The sequence below is a fragment of the Phyllobates terribilis genome, unplaced genomic scaffold, assembly GCF_046119375.1.
Source record: "Phyllobates terribilis strain yellow unplaced genomic scaffold, ASM4611937v1 Scaffold_2__4_contigs__length_985480577, whole genome shotgun sequence".
NCBI lineage: Eukaryota > Metazoa > Chordata > Amphibia > Anura > Dendrobatidae > Phyllobates > Phyllobates terribilis.
The window spans coordinates 932,670,533-932,694,888 of NW_027362762.1; the positions used below are offsets into that span (position 1 = coordinate 932,670,533).

A 24,356-nucleotide genomic window follows, 5' to 3' on the forward strand; every position below is an offset into this window, starting at 1 on the left:
TCTCAGATTCCATAGCAAAACCCGCTGGCACAGACCCTTTAAATAAGTAGGACCGATTGCATCAAAATGACAGCAAGCAGACCAGCAAGTGATACATCGCTGGAATCAGGGTCTCTGCTCTTACATTATGGTGCTCTCAGATAACCTGGTGACAAATTCCCTTTAACTACTCCTATTCTACTGATGGGATCCATCATCGGCTCTACCAATCAGACTAGGGATGAAAATGTACTAAAAACGCATCAGTGTGAATCTATCCTTAAACAGGTGGGTGACACCCGCAGAGGGGCCCAACATTATGGCTATGCTATAAATACAACGTGCAACGACCTAATCAGTAGGATGACAGTGTGACGCAATGTCGACATTCAGTACGAGGCAATACAAATGATAACATAAGACGTGCGACACGGTGACTTCATAGCAGCAGTCAAGTAAGGGAGACATGAAAAGCAGCCGATCGCACCCGCTTGGACAGTAAATACGCGGAGAACCGTCTCTTCCCGACGTATCGCACTATATATGGCTATTGGGATTGACTATGCAGCATTTATTGGCGCAACGTTTTCCTATAAAATGTGAGGTCACTCGACCAGGTATTAAAGGGAAGGCCGTCTAAGATTAGAAAAATCTTTTATTTTTTTCTAATTCTGGACAAACCCTATAAGCTTGGGTACAGGACAAAATGCAAGAAAAGCTTTCCTGCCTTTCGAAAGCAATAGTGAGCTGCACTACTATAAGTAGTTCATGAACTGCGCAGCACAATGTATTATCATGGAGGCTTTGCCCTTACTGTATGAGAACTGCATGCCCCCCCATTGCTGATGTATTACAACGCAGCATGACAGGCGGCCACTACAAGGGGTTCACAGCAATTTGCCTTATTTTGAGAGTAATAATTTATTTGCTTGAAAAAAAAGCAAAGTAAAGACAAAGAATACCCAATACATGCAGTTAAGAGAGGGGCTGTGCATCCAGATTTTTTGCAATATCTGGACAGCCACAAACTGGGAATGCAACCTTCCTAAAAATAAAGGAAAGCTCCAATTTCAAACTTTTTTTTTTTTTTTAACTATTATTTCAATGTATCTAAAAATAAACAAAATAGGAACTTTGCAAACCATCTTTTAAAAAAAATAAGTGTTTTGTGTTTACGTCTCCTATGCAGACTGTGTGTGTATTGTATATATATATATATATATATATATATATATATATATATATATATATATATATATATATATATATATATACACACACACACACACATATATATACACACATACATATTATATATATATATATACACACATACACACACACACACGTGTGTATAGGCTCCACGTAATCTGATCCTACTATGTTCCCTCTCTCCTCTGTCCGCAACTTCTTACCATCATATTTTGGTAGGTTAGGAACAAATAGCAATAGGATGCCAGGATCAGACTACACAGGGTTTGTTTGTAGTCTGTTGCTATAGCGACAGTAGACACAAAACAACTGTTCATGGTAAATCTGTATTAATGATAAAAGAAATTGCGGACTTTTCCCATTAAAAATTCGGGATGACCCTACATGCCTCATGTAGGCGACCCCACTGATTGGGAGAGAGGCAGCATAGTCACAATAGACTTCATTGTGAATGTATCAGCCGGTGCTGTGAAGATGAGATCTTCTCAATACTGGAGACTGTAGGTGGAAATGTGATTGTATAAAACATATGGGAAAACGGGAGACAACATGGCGGACGGCGGCTTCAGGACCAGAGTTCTTCAGTTCTTCCAAACTTGTAGATGAGAGTGCTGCAGACCATAGAGAAAGAAGAAAGTTCATTGCACAGATACAAGTGTTGGAAAGCATCGTCTCATCTCAACAACTTTGTTCTACACATCCTACTATGATATGTCATACAGGCAGGGAAACAGTCAGCAAGCTGTGCGTCTTGCTCTTCCATATTATAGGTTACCAAAGGCAACATACAATACTAACCCGGACCATTCTTTTTTCAAGAGAAATAACTGTTTCAATTTTTTTATCAATATAGCAAAAAGGGTTGTTTTTTTTTGGCAGGACGAGTTTGCCATATTACAACCCCTGGAAAAAATTATGGAATCACCGGGCTCGGAGGATGTTCATTCAGTTGTTTAATGTTGTTGAAAAAAAGCAGATCACAGACATGGCACAAAACTAAAGTAATTTCAAATGGCAACTTTATGGCTTTAAGAAACACTAAAAGAAATCAATAAAAAAAATGTGGTACTCAGTAAGGGTAATTTTTTCAGACCAAGCAGAGGGAAAAAATATGGAATCACTCAATTCTGAGAAAAAAAATTATGGAATCACCCTGTAAATTTTCATTTCCAAAACTAACACCTGCATCAAATTAGATCTGCTCGTTAGTCTGCATCTAAAAAGGAGTGATCACACCTTGGAGCGCTGTTGCACCAAGTGGACTGACATGAATCATGGCTCAAACACGAGAAATGTCAATTGAAGCAAAGGAGAGGATTATCAAACTCTTAAAAGAAGGTAAATCATCACGCAATGTTGCAAAAGATGTTGGTTGTTCACAGTCAGCTGTGTCTAAAATCTGGACCAAATACAAACAACATGGGAAGGTTGTTAAAGGCAAACATGGTAGACCAAGGAAGACATCAAAGCGTCAAGACCGGAAACTTAAAGCTGGAGTCAATGTCTGTGACCGAACTGTAAGAAACCGCCTAAAGGAAGTGGGATTTACATACAGAAAAGCTAAACATAAGCCATCATTAACACCTAAACAGAAAAAAACAAGGTTACATGGGCTAAGGAAAAGCAATCGCGGACTGTGGATGACTGGATGAAAGTCATATTCAGTGATGAATCGCGAATCTGCATTGGGCAAGGTGATGATGCTGGAACTTTTGTTTGGTGCCGTTCCAGTGAGATTTCTAAAGATGACTGCATGAAGAGAACATGCAAATTTCCACAGTCATTGATGATATGGAGCTGCATGTCAGGTAAAGGCACTGGGGAGATGGCTGTCATTACATCTTCAGTAAATGCCCACATTTACATTGTTATTTTGGACAGTTTTCTTATCCCATCAATTGAAAGGATGTTTGGGGATGATGACATCATTTTTCAAGATGATAATGCATCCAGCCATAGAGCAAAAACTGTGAAAACATTCCTTGAAAGAAGACATAAGGTCAATGTCACGGCCTGCAAACAGTCTGGATCTCAATCCAATTGAAAATCTTTAGTGGAAGTTGAAGAAAATGGTCCATGACAAGGCTCCAACCTGCAAAGCTGATCTGGCAACAGCAATCAGAGAAAGTTGGAGCCAGATTGATGAAGAGTACTGTTTGTCACTCATTAAGTCCATGCCTCGGAGACTGCAAGCTGTTATTAAAGCTAGAGGTGGTGCAACAAAATACTAGTGATGTATTGGAGTGTTCTTTTGTGTGTTTGTTTTTCATGATTCCATATTTTTTTCCTCAGAATTGAGTGATTCCATAATTTTTCCCCCTCTGCTTGGTCTGAAAAAAAATTACCCTTACCGAGTTACAACATTTTATTTCTTGATTTCTTTTAGTGTTTCTTAACCACTTCGCGCCAGAGCCTGTTTTTGCCTTCGTGACCGGGCCAATTTTTTCAATTCTGACCACTGTCACTTTATGAGGTAATTACTCTGGAACGCTTCAACGGATCCCCCTGATTCTGAGACAGTTTTTTTGTGACATATTGTACTTCATGATAGTGGTAAAATTTCTTTGATATCACTTGCGTTTGATTGTGAAAAAATTGGAAATTTGGCGAAAATTTTGAAAATTTTGCAATTTTCAAACTTTGAATTTTCATGCCCTTTAATCAGAGAGATATATCACACAAAATAGTTAATAAATAACATTGCCCACATGTCTACTTCACATCAGCACAATTTTGGAACCAAAATTTTTTTTTGTTAGGAAGCTATAAGGGTTAAAAGTTGACCAGCGATTTCTCATTTTTACAACAAAATTTACAAAAACATTTTTTTTAGGGACCACATCTTATTTGAAGTGACTTTGAGGAGCCTTTATGACAGAAAATACCCAAAAGTGATACCATTCTAAAAACTGCACCCCTCAAGGTACTCAAAACCACATTCAAGAAGTTTATTAACCCTTCAGGTGCTTCACAGGAATTTTTGGAATGTGGAAGAAAACAATGAACATTTAACTTTTTTTCACAAAACTGCTACTTTAACCTCAAATTTTTAATTTTCACAAGGGCAGCCAGAAAAAATGGACCCCAAAATGTGTTGTGTAATTTATCCTGAGCACGCTGATACCCCATATGTGGTGCAAAGCCACTGTTTGGGTGCACGGCATGGCTTGGAAGGTAAGGAGCGCCATTTGACTTTTGGAATGGAAATTTGACTGGAATGGATAGCGGACGCCATGTTGCATTTGGAGAGCCCCAGAGGTGTCTAAACAGAGGAAACCCCCAACAAGTGACCCCATTTTGGAAACTAGACCCCTCAAGGAACTTATCTAGATGTGTGGTGAGCACCTTGAACCCCCAGGGGCTTCACAGAATTTTATAATGTTGAAGTGTGAAAATAAAAAAACACATTTTTAACACAAAACTGCTACTTTAGCCTCAAATTTTTAATTTTCATAAGGGCAGCCAGAAAAAATGGACCCCAAAATGTGTTGTGCAATTTCTCCTGAGCACGCTGATACCCCATATGTGGTGCAAAGCCACTGTTTGGGCGCACGGCATGGCTTGGAAGGTAAGGAGCGCCATTTGACTTTTGGAATGGAAATTTGACTGGAATGGATAGCGGACGCCATGTTGCATTTGGAGAGCCCCTGAGGTGCCTAAACAGAGGAAACCCACAACAAGTGACCGAATTTTACAATCTACTCCTCTGTATAAATTAATCTAGTGGTGGGAAAATAAGTAGATAGGTAAATGGTCACTAAACCCATAGATGAATTCCCACAGAGGTGTCATTTCTATAATGGGGTCACTTCAGGGGGGATTATGCTGTTCTGGCACTTTTCAGAGTACCAGAGCTAAAGAATCCCCCCTGAAGTGACCCCATTTTGGAAATGAAACCCCTCTGGGAATTCATCTATGGGTTTAGTGACCATTTTAACTCAATGGATGATTTCCAGAAACAAGCACGCAATGGAAGGTTTAGATTCTGGAGAACCCCCCCTGGAAATTAAGTGAGCTCTACTCGAATGTGTCATTCACTAAATGAACCAAATGTTTGAATGACATAATGAGATACATTATTACAGTTTAAAAACGTGGTTCTGTGTGGAAGATTTTAAAGCTGTCAGTGACGCATAAGGCTGGCAATGATGGGCATTGTGGGCAATAGTAGCGGGTATCACGCCTCATTCCTCTCTTAGTACATACACGACATCTTTTCTGGGGGTTCCTTCTTGTTTCCGTTGCTGGAATAAGTGCAATAAAATGTCGCTCAGTGAGTCTTTTCACATCCTCAGATTCTAATGGATGAGCGGGGCTAACACTTTGAAAGACAAGATTTTCAATTACCTTTTCTTGATAATCAAGAAAAGGATCTGAATTTCCTGCTTTTTTGTACAACACAAAAGAATTGTATGTGGCCACCTGAAACAAATAGATAACCAACTTTTTATACCAGGTATAGGACTTTCTTGATACCTGGTATGGCTGTAGAACCTGGTCTGCAAGGTCCACACCCCCCATGTGTTTGTTGTAGTCAATGACTGACACAGGTTTTTGCTTCGGAGTGGTGGATCCTAGTTCTACAGTGGCCCTTGTGGCATCTGTGTGGATCGAGCTGAGGACAAAAATATCCCTCTTATCCCTATATTTCAGGGCAAGCAGCTCTCCGTTGCGTACAGCCCCTGACTGCCCCTTTTGAAACTTTTGGTTGACCAATGGTTGTGGAAACCTCTGACGGTTTTTACGGATGGTCCCACAAGCCCCGATGTTGTGTTCAACCAGACTTTTAAATAGGGGTATGCTGGTGTAATAATTGTCCACATATAGATTGTAGCCTTTTTGAAAAAATGGACTTATCAGCTCCCAAACAATTTTTCCAGATGTCCCCAGATAAGTAGGGCATCCTGGTGGGTTTAGTTGGCTATCTTTCCCCTCATATATGCGGAAAGCGGATGTGTATCCGGTTGAACTTTCGCACATTTTATAGATCTTTATTCCAAACCTTGCTCTTTTAGATGGGATAAATTGCTTGAGGTGCAGTCTTCCTTTGAATTTTACAAGGGACACGTCTATAGAAATATTTTGTGTTGGGGTGTAGAGGCTTAAGAATTTTTCTGACAAATTTTCAATGATGGGTCTAATTTTATATAACCTGTCATGTTCTGGGGCATTTCTGGGCAGGCATTGACTATTGTCGTTAAAATGCCAAAACCGCATGAGCATTTCATAACGGGTCCTAGGCAGAACGACTGAAAACATAGGGGTGGCTTGAACAGGGTGGTTGGACCAGTAGGATCGAATGCTCGGTTTTTTAACCAGCCCCATGGCAAATGTAAGTCATAAAAATTTTTTTATTTCCGGGACATTAGTTGGTGTCCATAAATTTGCCCTAGCATAGTAAGATCGGGGATTCTGGCTTATGAATTGGGACGCGTATAAATTTGTTTGCACGACAATATGCTCTAGCAAGCTGTCTGTAAAAAAACAAATTAAAAAAATGAATTGGTCCAAAATCTTCCACCTCCACATTTATACCAGGAATGGCGTTGAAATCAGGGCTGAATGGAGCAGCCGAATCTGAAGCCTCCCATCTGGGAAATGCTAGATCATGTGGCAAAGCCCCTTGTACACTGGCGTGCGCCAATTCACTAGTAGCAGGGACAGCGCTTGTACTGGGCAGTGTTCCCTGATTTGGAGACATTTCTCCAGTAGCGCTATTTGCCCCTATTGCTGTACTGGTCCTTGGACTTGAGGATGGACCAGAATCACTGCTCATTTCTGAGCTCTGTGTCGCCGCTACTAAAGCCCTCAAAATCCATATCTCCATCTGAGATTGCGCTGTCATCAGTGTCAGAACACAGCAGGGCATACACCTCCTCTGCGGTATAAGTCTGACGGGCCATTTTATTTTTATATTTTTTGACTGGACTGAAAGGATGGGACCGGACTGGACTGACCAGACTGATGTGACAGGACTGACTGACTGACTGATGTGACAGGACTGACTGACTGACTGATGTGACAGGACTGACTGACTGACTGATGTGACAGGACTGACTGACTGACTGATGTGACAGGACTGACTGACTGACTGATGTGACAGGACTGACTGACTGACTGATGTGACAGGACTGACTGACTGACTGATGTGACAGGACTGACTGACTGACTGATGTGACAGGACTGACTGACTGACTGATGTGACAGGACTGACTGACTGACTGATGTGACAGGACTGACTGACTGACTGATGTGACAGGACTGACTGACTGACTGATGTGACAGGACTGACTGACTGACTGATGTGACAGGACTGACTGACTGACTGATGTGACAGGACTGACTGACAGATCTGACAGGACTGACTGACAGATCTGACAGGACTGACTGACAGATCTGACAGGACTGACTGACAGATCTGACAGGACTGACTGACAGATCTGACAGGACTGACTGACAGATCTGACAGGACTGACTGACTGACAGATCTGACAGGACTGACTGATCTGACAGGACTGACTGACTGACAGATCTGACAGGACTGACTGACTGACAGATCTGACAGGACTGACTGACTGACAGATCTGACAGGACTGACTGACTGACAGATCTGACAGGACGGACTGACTGATCTGACAGGACTGACTGACTGACTGACTGACAGGACTGACTGACTGACAGGACTGACTGACTGACAGGACTGACTGACTGACAGATCTGACAGGACTGACTGACTGACAGATCTGACAGGACTGACTGACTGACAGATCTGACAGGACTGACTGACTGACAGATCTGACAGGACTGACTGACTGACAGATCTGACAGGACTGACTGACAGATCTGACAGGACTGACTGACAGATCTGACAGGACTGACAGATCTGACAGGACTGACAGATCCGACTGGACTGATCTGACAGGACTGACTGATCTGACAGACTCACTAACCCTAACTCTTACTTTCTTTTTTATTTTTTTTACTTTCACAGTGGCAAGGCTGACAGCTCTTGTCACACTGTTTCTCCTCTGCTCTCTCACTGAGATCGGAGGAGAAACTGCATTTATCAGGCAGATCGCCCGGGAAAGTTTGTTGCTAAAACAAACTTCCCTGGTGATCTCTCTGATTGGCTGGTGTGACGCTGACATCATCGAGACCTGAGCCAATCAGGTCTCGATGATGTCAGAGGTCACAGCACCGGGATCCCCGCCGCTGACAGGTATGTGGGGGGTCCCGATCGCCGACCACCGGCTGTCCCTATCTTTTAAATGCCGCGATCGCTATGGATCGCAGCATCTAGAAGATAGGAACAGGTTAACATCATGGGGACCTGATCCAATCAGGTCCCCATGATGCCACATGTCAGAGCTATCGCTCTGAACCGGTACTGCAGCGCTAGCAGGACCCTGGGGGTCCTGAGCGCTGCGGGACCACCCACCGTTTTTAAACGTCGGCGCTGCACAGAGCCCAGGCAGCGCCGACGTTTATGTACAGTGGGCGGTCCTGAACCGGTTAAAGCCCTAAAGTTGCCATTTGAAATTACTTTAGTTTTGTGCCATGTCTGTGATCTGCTACAACGGAATGAACATCCTCCGAGCCCGGTGATTCCATAATTTTTGCCAGGGGTTGTATTAAAGCATTTTTACGACATTCACATTCCAGTAAAAATGACCAGGTAACTTTGTTCTATGGGTCAGTACAGTCATGAGGATACCACATTTAAATAGATTTTTTTTTTGTTTAACCACTTGAAAAAAAAAAACACAAAACCGCTTGCAATAAAAAAAAAATCTGACTTACAGATCTCGGAAAATGGTGACAAAAGCTACTTTTTTTTTCTTACAAATTTCCCCCCAAATTTTCCTTAAATTAAAAAAAAAAAAAATGTATGTATGTATGTATGTATGTATCTATCATCTATCTATCAATGTTTGGTATCTGCGTAATCGTACTGACCTGGAGAATCATATTGGCAGGTCAGTTTTACCATATAGTGAACATGATACATAAAAAAAACAGATTGTGGAATTGCACTTTTTTTGCAGTTTCACAGCACTTGGAATTTTTTTCCCGTTTCAAGTACACCATGTGCTGTCATTCAAAAGTACAACTCATACTGCAAAATACAAGCAATCATACTGCTATATGGCTGGAAAAAAAAAAAAAAAAGTTATGGCTCTGGGAAGAACGGAGGAAAACACGAGAAAAAACAAAAAAACAACAAAAAAAAACAGAAAATGGACATGACGTGAAGGGGTTAAGTAAAATTTATTTGCAAAATTACAAATTTATGCACTGGAGAAATAAAATGGTTGCGAAAGTGGACATAGCTTTTCAGCCTATAACTGAACAGAGTAATGTGTACTGAATAATATAAAGGTAACTTACCTAAAAAATATCAGAGCATTCTGGAAAAATACAGCCAGACCAGGGTAGACATTGACATCTAGAGAAGCAGCAAATAAGGATGATTACGGATGAAGATTTTAGGTAAAGTGGTGCAATCAGTTTGGAAAAACTGGCACAAAAGTTTGGAAACGGGAGAAGAATTCATACTACACAAACTGAAGCAGCAGATGGTAACCCTGCTATAGATGTAACAGCTCATATCCAGCTGTTTACATGTATCACCAGTATGTGGGATATGCAATATCGGGGAGGGTCCGAACACTAGAATGAAGTGATCCACTGCTCCTCCACACCAGAGGGCAGCACTGAGTTGTATGGAGCGGTGTCCGAGCATGCACACTAAGACTCCATACAACTATATGGGGGTAAGAGAAACTTCAGCTGGCAGTATGGAAAATAAAGAAAGTCATAAGGAGCAGCAATGCAAATTTTGGACAGCTACAATAGATTTGATAAATGTCATTTCTAGGTTAAGGTACAACAGGAAACTTACTTTGTGTGACAAAAGCTCCAAAAAGGATCCACATGGAGGCAATGAGTGATCCAAACATCATCATAAAGCCAATGAAGAGCCAGATCCGGGCACCTGCACAACAGAGTAAAATTGGTGTAGTTAGTCCCATTTTCGTGGCCAAAAAATACACCTTTAAGGACACATGCTCCTTTTAAGGCTATAGGCATCCATACACTTATTTTTTATTGTTCATTTGCTTCTTAAATGCAAAAATAAGAAACATTCTCATCCATTTTCATGCTGCAGAATCTGTGCATCTCCTGTACATACAGTGGCATGTAAAAGTTTGGGCACCCCTGGTCAATATTACTGTTATGGTGAACAGTTAAGCAAGTTGAAGATGAAATGATCTCTAAAAGGCCTGAAGTTACAGATGACACATTTCCTTTGTATTTTAGGCAAAACAAATAAAATAAATATATTTTCATCTTTTACATTTTAAAAAATACAAAAAGGAAAATGGGCTGATGCAAAAGTTTGGCCACCCGGCATGGTTAGTACTAGTAGCGCCCCCTTTTGAAAGTATCACAGCTTGTAAACGCATTTTGTAGCCAGCCAAGAGTCTTTCAATTTTTGTTAGAGGGATTTTCATCCATTCTTCCATGGAGAATTCTTCCAGTTCGGTGAGATTCCTGGGGCGTCTTGCTTGTTCTACTATTTTGAGATCTAGCCACAGATTTTCAATGAGGTTCAGATCAGTGGACTGTGAGGGTCATTGTAAAACCTTCAGCTTGTGCCTTTTGAGGTAGTTTATTGTGGATTGTGACGTGTGTTTAGGATCATTATCCATTTGTAGAAGCCATCCTCTTTTCAGCTTCAGCTTTTTACAGATGGTGTTGTTAGGTTTGCATCAAGAATTAGTTGAAATTTCATACAGGGAGAATATATACAGGGTAGTCCATAAGTAGGTGGCCAGAAAATAATAACATTTATTTTGATTTATATATAAAATGATGTTTACCAACACAAGCATAACATTGACAATTAAATTTTTATTCTGAATAATAATACAAAAGCCCTTAAATTTTATCAGCGCAGGTGCTCAAACTGTTTTCCATTACAATTTGCACAGCTTTGAAGTCGCCTCTTACGCTTCGACAAACTTTTTTGCACAAGTCTCTTTGGGTATTAATTCCTTGAAATGCATCTCTTATGTAATTTTTCATATCACTGACACTTTTTGGTTTTCAACTATAAACTTTGTCCTTGAGTACTCCCCAAAAGAAAAAATCCATTGGGGTCAAGTCTGGTGAACGTGCCGGCCAATCAAGTGGGCCTCTTCGGACAATCCATTTGTTAGGAAATGTTTCATCAGGATACTCGTGGACCACTCTTCAATAATGTGGAGGGGCCCCATCTTGTTGGAAATAAAGGTCATGTGAATTAGGCTGTTGCTGTAACTGGGGAACAACTTGATTCATTAGTATTTCCAGATACTTATCTCCTGTGACTGCTCCATCAAAAAATATTGGTCCTAAAACACCAAAACTTGAAATACCACCCCAAACATTGACACCAGGCTCATTTAGTTGTTGCTCTAATGTTAAATGCATGTTCTCATTATACCAGTAAATACAATTATGTCTGTTAATATGGCCGGAGAATGTGAAAGAAGCTTCATCACTCCACATAATGTCATCTAAAATTACTGGATTTTCTTCAGTTTCGTTAAGCATAATCTCACTAAATTGCAGCCGCCTGTCTGGATCATCCTCCAATAAACCATGAATTAGATGTGGACGATTTCAGGATTCGCATGATAGAAGCTCGTGAAATCCCCAATTCCAGAGAGGCTCTTCTTCTGGGGACTTTTTTGGACTCTGAACAAATGTTTCAGCAACAAGTTGTTTCTTATCTTCTGTACAGACTGTTTTGGGTCGAGCAGTTTTTGGAGCATTAAGGATTGAGCAAGTGGCATGGAATTTGTCACGAATGCGGTAAATGGTTTGTCTCTTTGGGGCTTGAGTACCAAATGTTTCAACCCAATTTGCTCTAACGGTTTCAGCATTTTGAGATTTCCAATACTCTGTTAAAATCCATTTTCTTTGATCTGTATTTAACTTATTTGCCATTATGTGTTATCTGAAAAGAAAACAGATTTGGGGGAGATCTATCTGTGAAAACTAGATCTGTGAAACTGGCTCAGTTGCCCTTAGCAACCAATCAGATTCCACCTTTCATTTTCCAAAGAGTCTGTGAGGAATGAAAAGTGGAATCTGATTGGTTGCCAAGGGCAACTGAGCCAGTTTCACTTTACACCATGTTGGATAAATCTCCCCCTTCATAACCTTATTATACTTTCTGTCCACCTACTTTTGGACCACCCTGTATATTTGTACCGTGTTAGCCAGTAGATAGAAAAATATTTAGATTTAAGAGTCCTCAGTGATTGATACCTTTTAATGGCTAACTGAAAAGATAGTAACAAATTGCAAGCTTTCGAGACTACTCAGGCCTCTTCATCAGGCATAGAATAACATGAAATCTGAAGAATCACATATTTATACACAATAGGACACAGAAAAAATGCAATAGATGAGACAAGTGACATGAAGCAGAACTTTGAGTATAGGAGAGGGGATAAACAGCTGTGGCCGTAAATATTGGAGCAGTTCATAGAGAAGGACTTTAGGCCTTTTAGAGGTCATTTCATCTTCAACTTGATTACTGTCCACAATAACAGTAATTTTGACCAGGGGTGCCAAAACTTTTACATGCCACTGTAGCTGTCTGTATTGCCTGCATCTGACATAGATCTGGAAGCTCTCTGCTTCTGGCTGTTTCCGTTCTCTGCTATTCCCTTGCTTAGGCCACGGCCCCACTACCAGTATTTGGTCAGTATTTTTTCTCAGAAGTGGGAGGCAAAACCAGGAGTGGGTGATAAATGCAGAATTGGTGACTTGTTTCTATTATACCTTTTCTCTGATTGTTCCTCACCTGGTTTTGACTCCCACGCCTGAGAAAAAATACTAACCGAATACTGACCAAAAACTGGCCTTATTTTCAGTTTTACCGATGGCAGCATTGGAGGAAGATGTGTAGTGTAGGTCAGAGTGTGTTGAGGGAAAAGCATCCAAGTCTTCAGGGAGTGCAGATCACACAGGCTGTACTTTAATAATGTGCAGAGAGGGTTTCAAAATCTGCATCGCAGGTCAATTTATATGCGTGAACTTTCATCTGTATATCTAGTTCTGTATTACATAGTGGATTTCTGCATGCAAATCTGCACTGCTAGCATTAACAAAGGGTTGTCCAGTGCTAAAGACACTGCTGCTTTACTGTAGACACAGCATCACACCTGTCCATGGGCGCGTCCGGTATTGCAGCTTGGCTCCATTGAAGTAAATAGGGGCTGAGCTACAATATGACATAGAACAAGGCAGGTGTTGCGCTAATTTTGGAAAAAGTAGCCATGATTTCCTAATACTAGACAACCCTGTAACGATGGGGACAGAGGTGTTCCTATAGTGGGTGCAGCGGTTGTAGACACATCTGGCCCCCTGGAGCTTAGGAGAGTCCAAAGGGCCCATATGAGAAGACCAATACTCTTATAGATAATGATAGTTGGAGAGTTTGCATCAGGGTTTATAAGCGTCATATTATGCCGCGGGATAGATACTGATTCGTGGTGGTTGTCATTCCTATGTATGGGGAGAAAAATAGGACTTTTTATATTACTGACCTGTGCGGCCCAGGCAGCCATCACTGTAGCCGTCACCTCGTACCTGGGCATTGGATACAGCGTTTATCCTGCGAGGACAGAGACAAGTCGGTTACAGGAAATCAGTCCGAGACGCAGGTGCGGGGGAGAACTTACTGAACCTGATTGTTGCCTCTGGCAAAACATACTTCACCCATGAATCACGGCAATTTGAGATGCAACATGTTAGAGCATGAGCTCCTAGGTTTTGGGCAAGTCCCCTTTTGTGCTCCCCATGACTGTGCTCAGTGCACAAGGTCCATACAGACATGGAGGGGAAAAACATGACAAGAGCCCGGACCTCAGCCCCATCCAACAACAAGACCGGAGATTGTGATCCCGACCTCCCCCCAACGTCAGAAATGAAGAATGCTTGATGGTATAAAATAAAAGGTTTCTATTAGCCAACGCGTTTTGGTGCCTTTTTCAAGGTAAAAAAACAAAAAACAAAATGAGGGGACATGATATTGTGGCACGTACTAAGATGAAGCGTCTCCTCCTCCTTACTCACAGACTTCACAAATCTACGGGGCCAGAAAAAGGCCCTTGATGGAGAACCACGCGGCCGGACCTGTCCTCCAAAAACGCAGTCGATCACGTTTTTTTGTGCCGGCCTGAAAAAGCCAGATACTCCTGAAAGTGACTCCATCTGCTTCATTAAACTCGATAGCCTCGGTGGTGGATAGGCCCGAATCTTGTTTTTCAGGCGAGACATGTGGCAAAAGCGTGGTGTAAACATAACCTAGTGCTTAAAGGGTATTTCCATCTCCAAGATCCTATCCCAATATGTAGTAGGTGTAATAATATTATTATTATTATTAATAATATTAGAAAATTCCTCAAATTAGAAATGTATAGTTCTTCTGATTCGCTATGTTGCTTACCCCATGTGCAGGGCATTGCAGTAGCTTAGGTATTTATGGTTACGACCACTCATATAGTGACAGTTAGGTATCCATGGTTACGGCCACTAGCAACTAGCTAACCGTCAATATATGAGTGGTCATTACCATTGATATTTAAGCTATTGCAATGCCCTGCACATGAGGAAATCGACATAGCTAAGCAGAAGAACTATACTATATTTCTAATTGGAAGTATTTGCTAATATTATTACACCTACTACATATTGGGATAGGATCTTGGAGATGGAAATACCCCTTTAAGCTAATATATTAGTAAGTGCCACAAAATCATGTCCTCCTATACTTTGTGAAAATAAAGGTAAAGTGGCCACCCCCCCCTAGATGTGAGGCAGTGCTGCCCCTTTATCTGGCAGGAGCAGAGACTTTCCAGCATATCTGGATTCCAGGGATCATTACTCAGTTATCTGCTCTGTCAGTAGCGGGATATCAAGGCTCTTCTGGTAAAGTCCACCTGGAGAAGTGGTGCAGGGAAAAGCAAGGTCATTACCGTATAGAAAGGTTTACAGTGAAAGCATGTCATACTGAAGATCCTGACCGTGCACTGTACGGTGTTATGATTGCACCTAATGACGGTATTTATGGCCACAGAGTAATTTCTGATAATTGCATGTAATAACTCACAGTTCAAGACGCCTTTACCAACCTTGAAGTGTTAGATCTAACTATGTAGCAGTCTATACCCCTCCCTGCCTCCATGAGGGTCCAGGAAGCTGAGATATAGGGTCCAGTTTAATTCACAGAGAGCTGAACATTAACTGAGAATATGCAGCACTCGGTAAAGTCAGCGGCGACTACCAGCTGAGGACAAAAGCAATATCTCAGCTTTCGGACCACCTCCCAGTATGAGGGACGTGATCATTCGTAACTGTTGCTTTAAAGTGGTATTTCCATCTCCAAGATCCTATCCCAATATGTAGTAGGTGTAATAATATTAGCAAATTACTACATAGCTAATCAGAAGAACTAACCTCCAATTAGAAATGTCGCTTACCCCATGTGCAGGGCATTGCAGTATCTTAGGTATACATGGTTATGACCACTCATATAGTAACAGTTAATTGTTAGTGGCCGTAACTATGGATCCCCAAGCTACTGCAATGCCCTGCACATGGGGTAAGCAACATAGCTAATCAGAAGAACTATACTACATTTCTAATTGGAGGTATTTTCTAATATTATTACACCTACTACATATTGGGATAGGTTCTTTGAGATGGGAATAACCCTTTAAGTTTTCACTTAAAGAGATTTTCCAATCTTGAACAATGATGACACATAAATAGGATAAATTAGAAATAAGTGAAACAGAAAAATCTGCATGACCCTGATCTAAAAGCCACAGACTACTAATGTCGTGGGTGTGCAACAGAAGAGACACCCGGGGAGGTCAGGACGTGGGAGGCGGTACGCAGGGCTGTGGTCTGGTGGCCATGGACCACTGACTTAGCCGGTGGATCAGGATCGTGCGAATCTAGTCCAATGTCCAATTAATGACAATCCAAATCTTTCATAAAAATAAAGAATCGAGGCGATGGCCATTTTTCCATTCCAGAATTTGTTGGGGTCCCAGTCTTGAGATTAGGTGCCCGTCCCATCGGTGGGACCAGCCTTTATTAGGCATATCCTACCAATACACTCCAATGTCAACCCTTGCAGGAGACCCAATAATAGGTGCAACATCAGTAGCATCTCAAACCTCCAGATGCAGAAGTGAGAGGCTCTATATAATTCCCTTAATAGGTCCTGAATGAGGAACTTCATCAATGAGCTACAAAGAGGACCCGCTCCATCACATTTAAATGTTTTTTCATTCCCCATTTTAATCTTACTGAATGGATATTTTTTTTTAATAAATTGGAATTGTTTTTTAATTTTACATGGTTTACAATTTTATTTTCTCATGTAATACTTCTTTTTACCTGCGGGTGAGCTGTAGAGAAACTGAACACTTGCAGAATAAAGCTGAGCTCTTTCTAGCAGTGAATTAACTTTACGGTATGAAATTTTTTGCCCGATGACTACAGGATTTTGTGGGGTGCCATGTACTTGTGTTTCCACATGGAAACGTAGAGCTGACATTGCTAATTTCTATTTCCAAGAGCAGCAGAAGCCTCGGGACAAATGCCCCATTCATTATTCCTTCTCAATTTTTAACCCCTTGCTCCCCGGTTGGTCTGTCCTCAGCTTTATGGTCACTTAGGTAATTACAGTGCTGGATATAACAGTAATATACCAGATAAAACACACATTTCTGGCCAGATACAGATTAAGCATTGTGAAAAAACAGGGAAGCAGATCCATTTGCAAGATGGGGGACGTCCTCTGAGCACTTGCCAGCGGATAAAATGAACTTAAAAACATTATGCTTATGTGATCAGTAAGGTGTGTATTTCCCTATGTTCTATAGAGTAAAAATGGTCTCACTTTTCGGCACGGTAGAGCGAGAAATTCTCTCACTTGACAAAAACTGGGCTTATTTCGCGGCACTGTCGAGCGAGAACTGGTCTTATTTCTCGGCACTGTCGAGAGATGCATCTAAATGACAGAGTACGGTAATGGTTTGTAATGCAAATAAAGGGAAAAAAAGCAATTTTTGAAATTTGTTAATTTTTTTAAACTTAGTCACATTTTACAATAAATGATGCATTGAATCATTAATTCTTTGTGTGGACACCTAAAAGCTGTAGGTTTTTGTTTTTAAGTAATGTTTGTACAAGTCAATTTATTTTACATTAAAAATAGTATTTTTTGTAGTGGAATTGACTTTTTCAATTTTATTACAATTTTTTTTCTCATATATGATATTTTTCTTACATAATATGGGACCTTAATAGGTCATTTAACAATTCAATTCTTTTGTACAATATTTCAAGGGTTATCCCCTTTACCAGCGCCCCCTCCAGGCCCCAAAAAAATAAATAAAAAGAATAAGGGATAACTTGCTGAGCAATGGGGTCCCCCCCCCAGCAATCCCAAGAACGGGTTCTAGAGTCAAGAACAGGGCTTTACTGAATGGAGAGGAGGTGTACATGGCTTGGCATCTACTCAATTTATTGTCCAGGGGTCTTACAGAAATAATCAAGCACAGCGCTCAGCTTTCTACGGCAGTCCCATAGACAATGAATGGAATTTTTCGGGTTCCAGAACCCTGGCCTCAAGATTGGAGGAGGTTCCAGTGGTCAGACGCCCAGATCAGCAAGTTATCCTCCACCCTATGAATAGGATTATACCTCCAACTTACATGAAGAACGCCACCGTCGAGAAGACCCCACAAGTGTGGAAAGCGTGATTCAGATCCTCTTGATTAGGATACACCACCGCAGCATCGATCATAATCCACCACCCTGAAAAAAACTGAACCAGAAGCAACGTAATAAGTACAACCAGCATGGTGGCTCAGTGGTTAGCAGTGTTGCTTTGCCGTGTTGGGGAGATCCGGTATCCAATGAGGACAGCGATGATCATTTCTGCAAACGCTACGTAAGTATAATGAATAAACCGCAAGACTTTGCAGGTTCACAATGAGTTTACATTGTAGGGTGTGTAGGAGAACTGCTCCAATCCTGAAAATGGGCAGTGTGGGGTCTGACCAGAGAGACGTTTGACCATGGGCATCACCAATCATGTGACTGCCGGAGACAGAGCGGTGCAGTACTCCGCCAGCCCATAGAGAATGACTGGAGCGGAGGGTCCCATGCCCAACTGCAACTTCAACACTTTCTGTTGCTGGCTGCAACATGAGTTAACAGAGAATCTGTCAGTGAACTCGCTATGGAGGTTTAATGGGGGAGTTATCTGAATTTCCTGCCTCCTCTTTGTTGATTTATGATCACATCAGAGTTGAATGTGCAGGGAAACAAAGAGTATGTAAAAGCCAAACAATGCAATTTTTTTTTAATAAAACCAAGTTCCAAAAATGATTTCTAGCCCCAAACACATGCATTTAAGGGAAAAAAAAAAGGTCCCTAAAATGAACAAACCCTTTAAATCACTTGAAAGTTGAAATTTTGGGCATTAGAGGATGCAGCCAGCAAACAGCTGAGAAAAAAACAAACATGAGTGTATATATATATATTTATTATTATAGACTAATAATTAATAGTCTACGCTGAATCACGTAGGACAAAAAAAATGTTCACTTATTAAAGAAAAAAAAAAAGTTTAATAATTCTTTTAGTAGTTCACCATAAATAATACATACTGCAATGGGCTGCAACCATAGAATAAAGTTAAATATTTACTTGGTGCACAGTAGAAAAAATGGTGGAATTACTGTTTTTTTTTTTTTAACTTCCTCCACCGGCTCAGAGCAGTCACCGACCGACCGCTCCTCCCAACCATTCAGCTGCTCCATGTCAGTAGAGCAGCTCTTCTCTGTCGATGTCATACTGATTGATCGTTGGCTCCCTGCAATTAGGTAGTGGGGAGCCAGCTGTCAATCAGCATGACGTCAGCAGTCAAGCCCCTCATCAGAGGATAGTGGAAAAGAAGCCGTTGCTCTGTCGATGTAACATCAGTGGAAGCCGCTGCGGCTCCCAGTGTCGTTGCGCTGCTGATGTGACAGCAACAGCGCTCCCTCTGGAATATTTGGGCAGTGCAGCTGGACTCGATATTGAACTGACTGTGATTAGACTCTGTAAATGATGAAGCGCGACCTGTCTGCAATCACCTACCAGGACGCCGGCCACCACGGACGCAATTGTGTTCCTCTTCTCACCCCAGTCGATGCACTCACATGGCGGCCATCGGAAATTATCCAGAAATCCGGCCATGTTCACCAGCTGCCCGTGAGAGGCTGTGTCATCAACTGGAAAGAAAGGAGCCATTACTGATGAACGAGGTTTATATCTGTTACTATTTGGGTACGTTCACACACAGCATTTTTGTGCAGGAAAAAAAAAAACTGTAGAAAATCTAAATTAAATCTTGCATTTTCTCTCCGGTTTTATGCAGAAAACGATGCTTTATTTGTAAGACTCATTGGCCTCAATGTGGGGGAAAAAAAACTAGCTTAATTGCTGAAAAAAATTGACAGTGCTGCGTTAAAAAAAAAATAAAATGGAAAATGTGATTGAGATTTTAAAAATCGCATTCATTTTGCTGCTACTGTAAGATGTGGCATTACCGCTAACCAAAAAAAAAAAAATGAAAAAAATGCAGCATGTGAACAAACACATACAGTGTGACAATAACATAGAGAAGGGACAGGCAGCTGTACACACCGACAAACAGGGGGCGGCAACAATACTGAACTCCAGCCGCCCCGGGGTGGAGGGGGAAGAGAGGGGTAGGTAGGAATCTCTAATGATGATGAGCAACTGCAAAAATAACAGCAGGTAACTGCTCATATTACAGCTCACTTCAAGTACCAAGCATCTCCTCATTACTGACTATATAAGAGACCAAGTCAAAGTGATATTCCCATCTCCAAGATCCTATCCCAATATGTAGTGGGTGTAATAATAATAATATTAGCAAATTCCTCCAATTTGAAATGTAGTATAGTTCTTCTGATTCGCTATGTCACTTACCCCATGTACAGGGCATTGCAGTAGTTTAGGTTTCCATGGTTATGACCACTCATATAGTGACAGTTAGGTATCCATGGTTACGACCACTAGCAACTAGCCAACTGTCACTATATGAGTGGTCGTTACCATTGATGCTTAAGCTAATACAATGCCCAGCACATGGGGTAAATGACATGGCGAATCAGAAGAAATACTACATTTCTAATTGGAGGTATTTGCTAATATTATTATTACTACACCTACTACATATTGGGGTAGGATTTTAAAGATGGGAATACTCTTTGTCTGGTACTTAAATACCAGATTGGTGGGGGTGGGACACTCGGCGCCCGCACTGATCAGCTATTCCTGGTGCAAAGCGGAAGAGCACAGCTTTATCATTCAAATAGGAGCAGATGTGTAGTACCCGGCCGCGGCTACTAGACAATTGAAGGAGCTGTGCCGCTCCTTATCTGATCACATCCACCCGCCGCAGGCACAGGGAACAGCTGATCACTGGGGGTGCCGGATGTCGCACCTATACCGATCTGATATTGATGACCTATCCTAATGATAGGCCATCGATCTTAAGGTACCAGACAAACCCTTTAAGGAGTAAGACTATGTTCACACACAGATTTTTTTTTTTTCCCCAAGAGTAGATCCACTCCATAATCCTCCTCAAATACTGATGCAAAAACAAATTGGTATATATTCCTATTCATTTCTATAGGAAATCCACTTTGCTGTTTCAGGAGTTTTGAGCTTTTTTTTTCCCCATAAAAGGTTTTGAAAAACGTCTGGAAGAACAAAGAAAATGATGGATTCGGCTCCAAACAAGACGCAGTCCAATCAACCGGCTGCAAAGAATGAATCAGGGAAAAACTCTTCCAAAACATGATCCAAGAAAATAAAAACTCATGGTGTGAACATAGCCTTATTCCCCAACACTGGATGGTAAACTTTCTGATCAGTGGGGGTCCGACTGATGGAATCCCCACTAATCTCAAGAAACGGGCTCTGGAATGCCCCTTAATGTCTCCCATTTTTTGGATGGTCATTCCTGCCGAGCCATCAGGGTTCTGCTTTTGGCAGGAAGAAAATCTGACAACGGTAGATGTAAGTAGTGCGGCGTGGGGCTGTCCGGCTCATAGAGAAATGGTGGGATCCTCCAGGACTAGAATACAGGGGGTCCAGAATTACAATGGAGAATAATAGAAGAACAATGTGGTGCAGATCTCTGCTCTCGACTCGGATGTCCTATCCTCCCTGCAGCAGCTTGCTTCCCAGGTATTGTAGAGGTGCAGGGAGCCGTGACAGGCGCCGCTCCCCGGTACATTGATTGACAGCTTGCTGTGCAGTGTGCGTGTGCAGCAGGCTGTCAGTCAAGGTGCAGGGGGAGTGTTTGCAGCACGCTGACAGTATAATGAGCGGTGATTGTAACTGCTCTCTGCACCGCCCCAATGACTGGAAGCGAGTGATTGCAGGGAGAATAAAACTTTGTTTTCTCCTTGTACCATCTACTCTAGTAAGGCAGCCAGAAATGATTTAAAGGGGTTGTCTAGACTTATCACAAAAGTCAGCAGTCACTCTATGAGACCTGTCAATCCTCACTCGGCGAGACAGAGCAGCCATGTGACTGCAAGTGTGCGATATGCATAATCCAGGCCACATTCCGACTAGACGTGCGCAGCCTCGCTCAATACAAATGAAGTGAGCGAGGCCAGGCATGCCTAGTCGAAAAGTGACCAGGAGTATGCATATCGCACACTTGCAGTCACACGACCACTCGGTCTCAGCACCTGAGAATGCTGACAGTGTGCACAATGTACGAAGTGAGTAGTAGCTGAGCTGCACTACCTGGAAGCAACCACTAGAGTGCACGGCGCTGTGCTGTACTGCTGTGCACATGTGGCCCCTGAAATGTTGCACCTCTGGGACCCACCACTCTCCATTCACTTCTCTGGGGAATCTAACTAGTGTTGAGTGTTTTGCAGCCTGATTTATGGCCGCTTGTATCGGTCAGAATGCAGGTGTGCAACCTGCTGACGGTTTCCCAGAGCACCATCACAGCAACCCTGTGCCCAGGTTCAGTAAAGTGCCACCATATCATTAGGAAAGGTCACAGTATAATAATACCAACAATGACAGCTCAGTTCTGGAACTCCAAGACTCAACAGTTGCCACCAAAACGCTTAGACTTGTAGTCCTCCAGCAGCTGCGCATGAAGGATGGGAGCAGCAGCGATGGCCGGCAGTGAAGGGGTGTGACACTTACCCTCCGCAGTCCGGCCGCTCGGCTCACACTACACTACTTCCATCTGGGGCAGGGATCCTACTAGCTCAACGTCACGACGTCGAGAGGGCGTAACTTACGCTGATCAATCATTACCTGCGTACTACGCCTGCGCGCGGCGGCCATCTTGTGTTTGGCACACGCGCACTCAACACAGTAACAGGAAGGAACTTTTTTTTTTTTTTTTTTTTGTCTTCGTCAAGCTTTATTTGCTGTGATTGGCACATGAGTACTCAACACAGTAGCCGGAAGGACTTTTTTTTTTTTTAAAGCTTTATTAGTTATGGACAATACTATACAAACAGACAATACAGGAGGTTCTAAATAGTTTTTTTTTATATACACGATTTTTTTTTTTACTATTTTTGTAACAGTCTTGAAAACATACTGGAAAAAAGGTGGTGATGGGGTGTAATGGTGAAAAAAATGCAATGCTGGCACTTTTGAGGTTTTCTGTTTCATAGTGCATGCAGTAAGAAACTATTTGGCAACATGATTCTTTTTGGGAAATGCAACTGCTGAAAAATTATGGTAGCAGATTTTTTTTTCTTCTCCTTATGGCGTTTACTGTACGGATGAAATCATCGTTATATATTTTGATAGATGGGACTGAAAATAGGGACGTACTAAACTGCATATTGGGATGATGGGATGATGGGCTGCAATGCTAGACTCGACCACTAGATGGCAGCACATTTTTCAAATGCAGACCAGGAAATGCCTTCTGGCTTTGATACTGGTTAAGAAGAAGCAGCAGTTTTTAACTCTTGACCTGTAATATAGAAAGAAATCAGAGGGAATTCAATGGAAATACTAAAATGAATCAGAACATCCACACGGCTGGATTAAAGTTTATTAATAGAACCAGGGAAAACAGATTGTAACTGTTTGGGATTAAGTGTAGAGTATCGGGGTTACAAATGCCTGGTGATATATCTCATCAACATCTCATAGGAATATAGGTATAATTATTGTTCTGTATGGGGATTAAGGCTAAAATAACACAAATACACATGCCCAGGAACATATTTCATCTACTTCTGATAGGAATATGAGTATAACTATTGTTCTGTATGGGGATTATGGGTGAAATGTCACAAATACACATGCCCAGGAACATACTTCATCTACATTCAATAGGAATATGGGTATAACTATTGTTCTGTATGGGGATTATGGGTGAAATATCACAAATACACATGCCCAGGAACATATTTCATCTACATTCAATAGGAATATGTGTACAACTATTGTTCTGTATGGGGATTATGGGTGAAATGTCACAAATACACATGCCCAGGAACATATTTCATCTACATTCAATAGGAATATGGGTATAACTATTGTTCTGTATGGGGATTATGGGTGAAATATCACAAATACACATGCCCAGGAACATATTTCAGCTACATTCAATAGGAATATGTGTATAACTATTGTTCTGTATGGGGATTATGGGTGAAATATCACAAATACACATGCCCAGGAACATATTTCATCTACTTCTCATAGGAATATGGGTATAACTATTGTTCCTTATGGGGATTATGGCTAAAATATCACAAATACACATGCCCAGGAACATATTTCATCTACATTCAATAGGAATATGTGTATAACTATTGTTCTGTATGGAGATTATGGGTGAAATATCAGAAAAACACATGCCTAGGAACATACTTCATCCACTTCTCATAGGAATATGGGTATAACTATTGTTCTGTATGGGGATTATGGGTGAAATATCACAAATACTCATGCCCAGGAAGATATTTCATCTACATTCAATAGGAATATGGGTATAACTATTG

General features: G+C 41.5%; 1 protein-coding gene across 1 annotated transcript; it reads right to left on the reverse strand.

The window, feature by feature from the left end:
* Positions 1–1,292: 1,292 nt before the first annotated feature.
* On the reverse strand, positions 1,293–22,671 carry TMEM50B (transmembrane protein 50B). The gene is made up of 7 exons (XM_073670828.1): positions 22,528–22,671; positions 19,414–19,547; positions 17,982–18,094; positions 13,797–13,864; positions 10,094–10,186; positions 9,580–9,637; positions 1,293–1,802 (listed from the first exon to the last, which is right to left on the reverse strand). Exons 2-7 carry the CDS (start codon positions 19,510–19,512, stop codon positions 1,757–1,759), a joined length of 477 nt encoding a protein of 158 aa, XP_073526929.1. The 5' UTR covers positions 19,513–19,547; positions 22,528–22,671; the 3' UTR covers positions 1,293–1,756.
* Between the last annotated feature and the right edge of the window lie 1,685 nt (positions 22,672–24,356).

Bases quoted from the DNA above. Each gene is read 5' to 3' on its own strand.
- TMEM50B (XM_073670828.1), bottom strand. From the start codon at position 19,512: ATGGCCGGATTTCTGGATAATTTCCGATGGCCGCCATGTGAGTGCATC. The intron at 18,095-19,413 runs GTAGGTGATTGC...CTTCTGGTTCAG, and splicing joins CCGTGGTGGCCGGCGTCCTG to TTTTTTTCAGGGTGGTGGAT. The intron at 13,865-17,981 runs GTAAGTTGGAGG...CTGTCCTCGCAG, and splicing joins TCGACGGTGGCGTTCTTCAT to GATAAACGCTGTATCCAATG.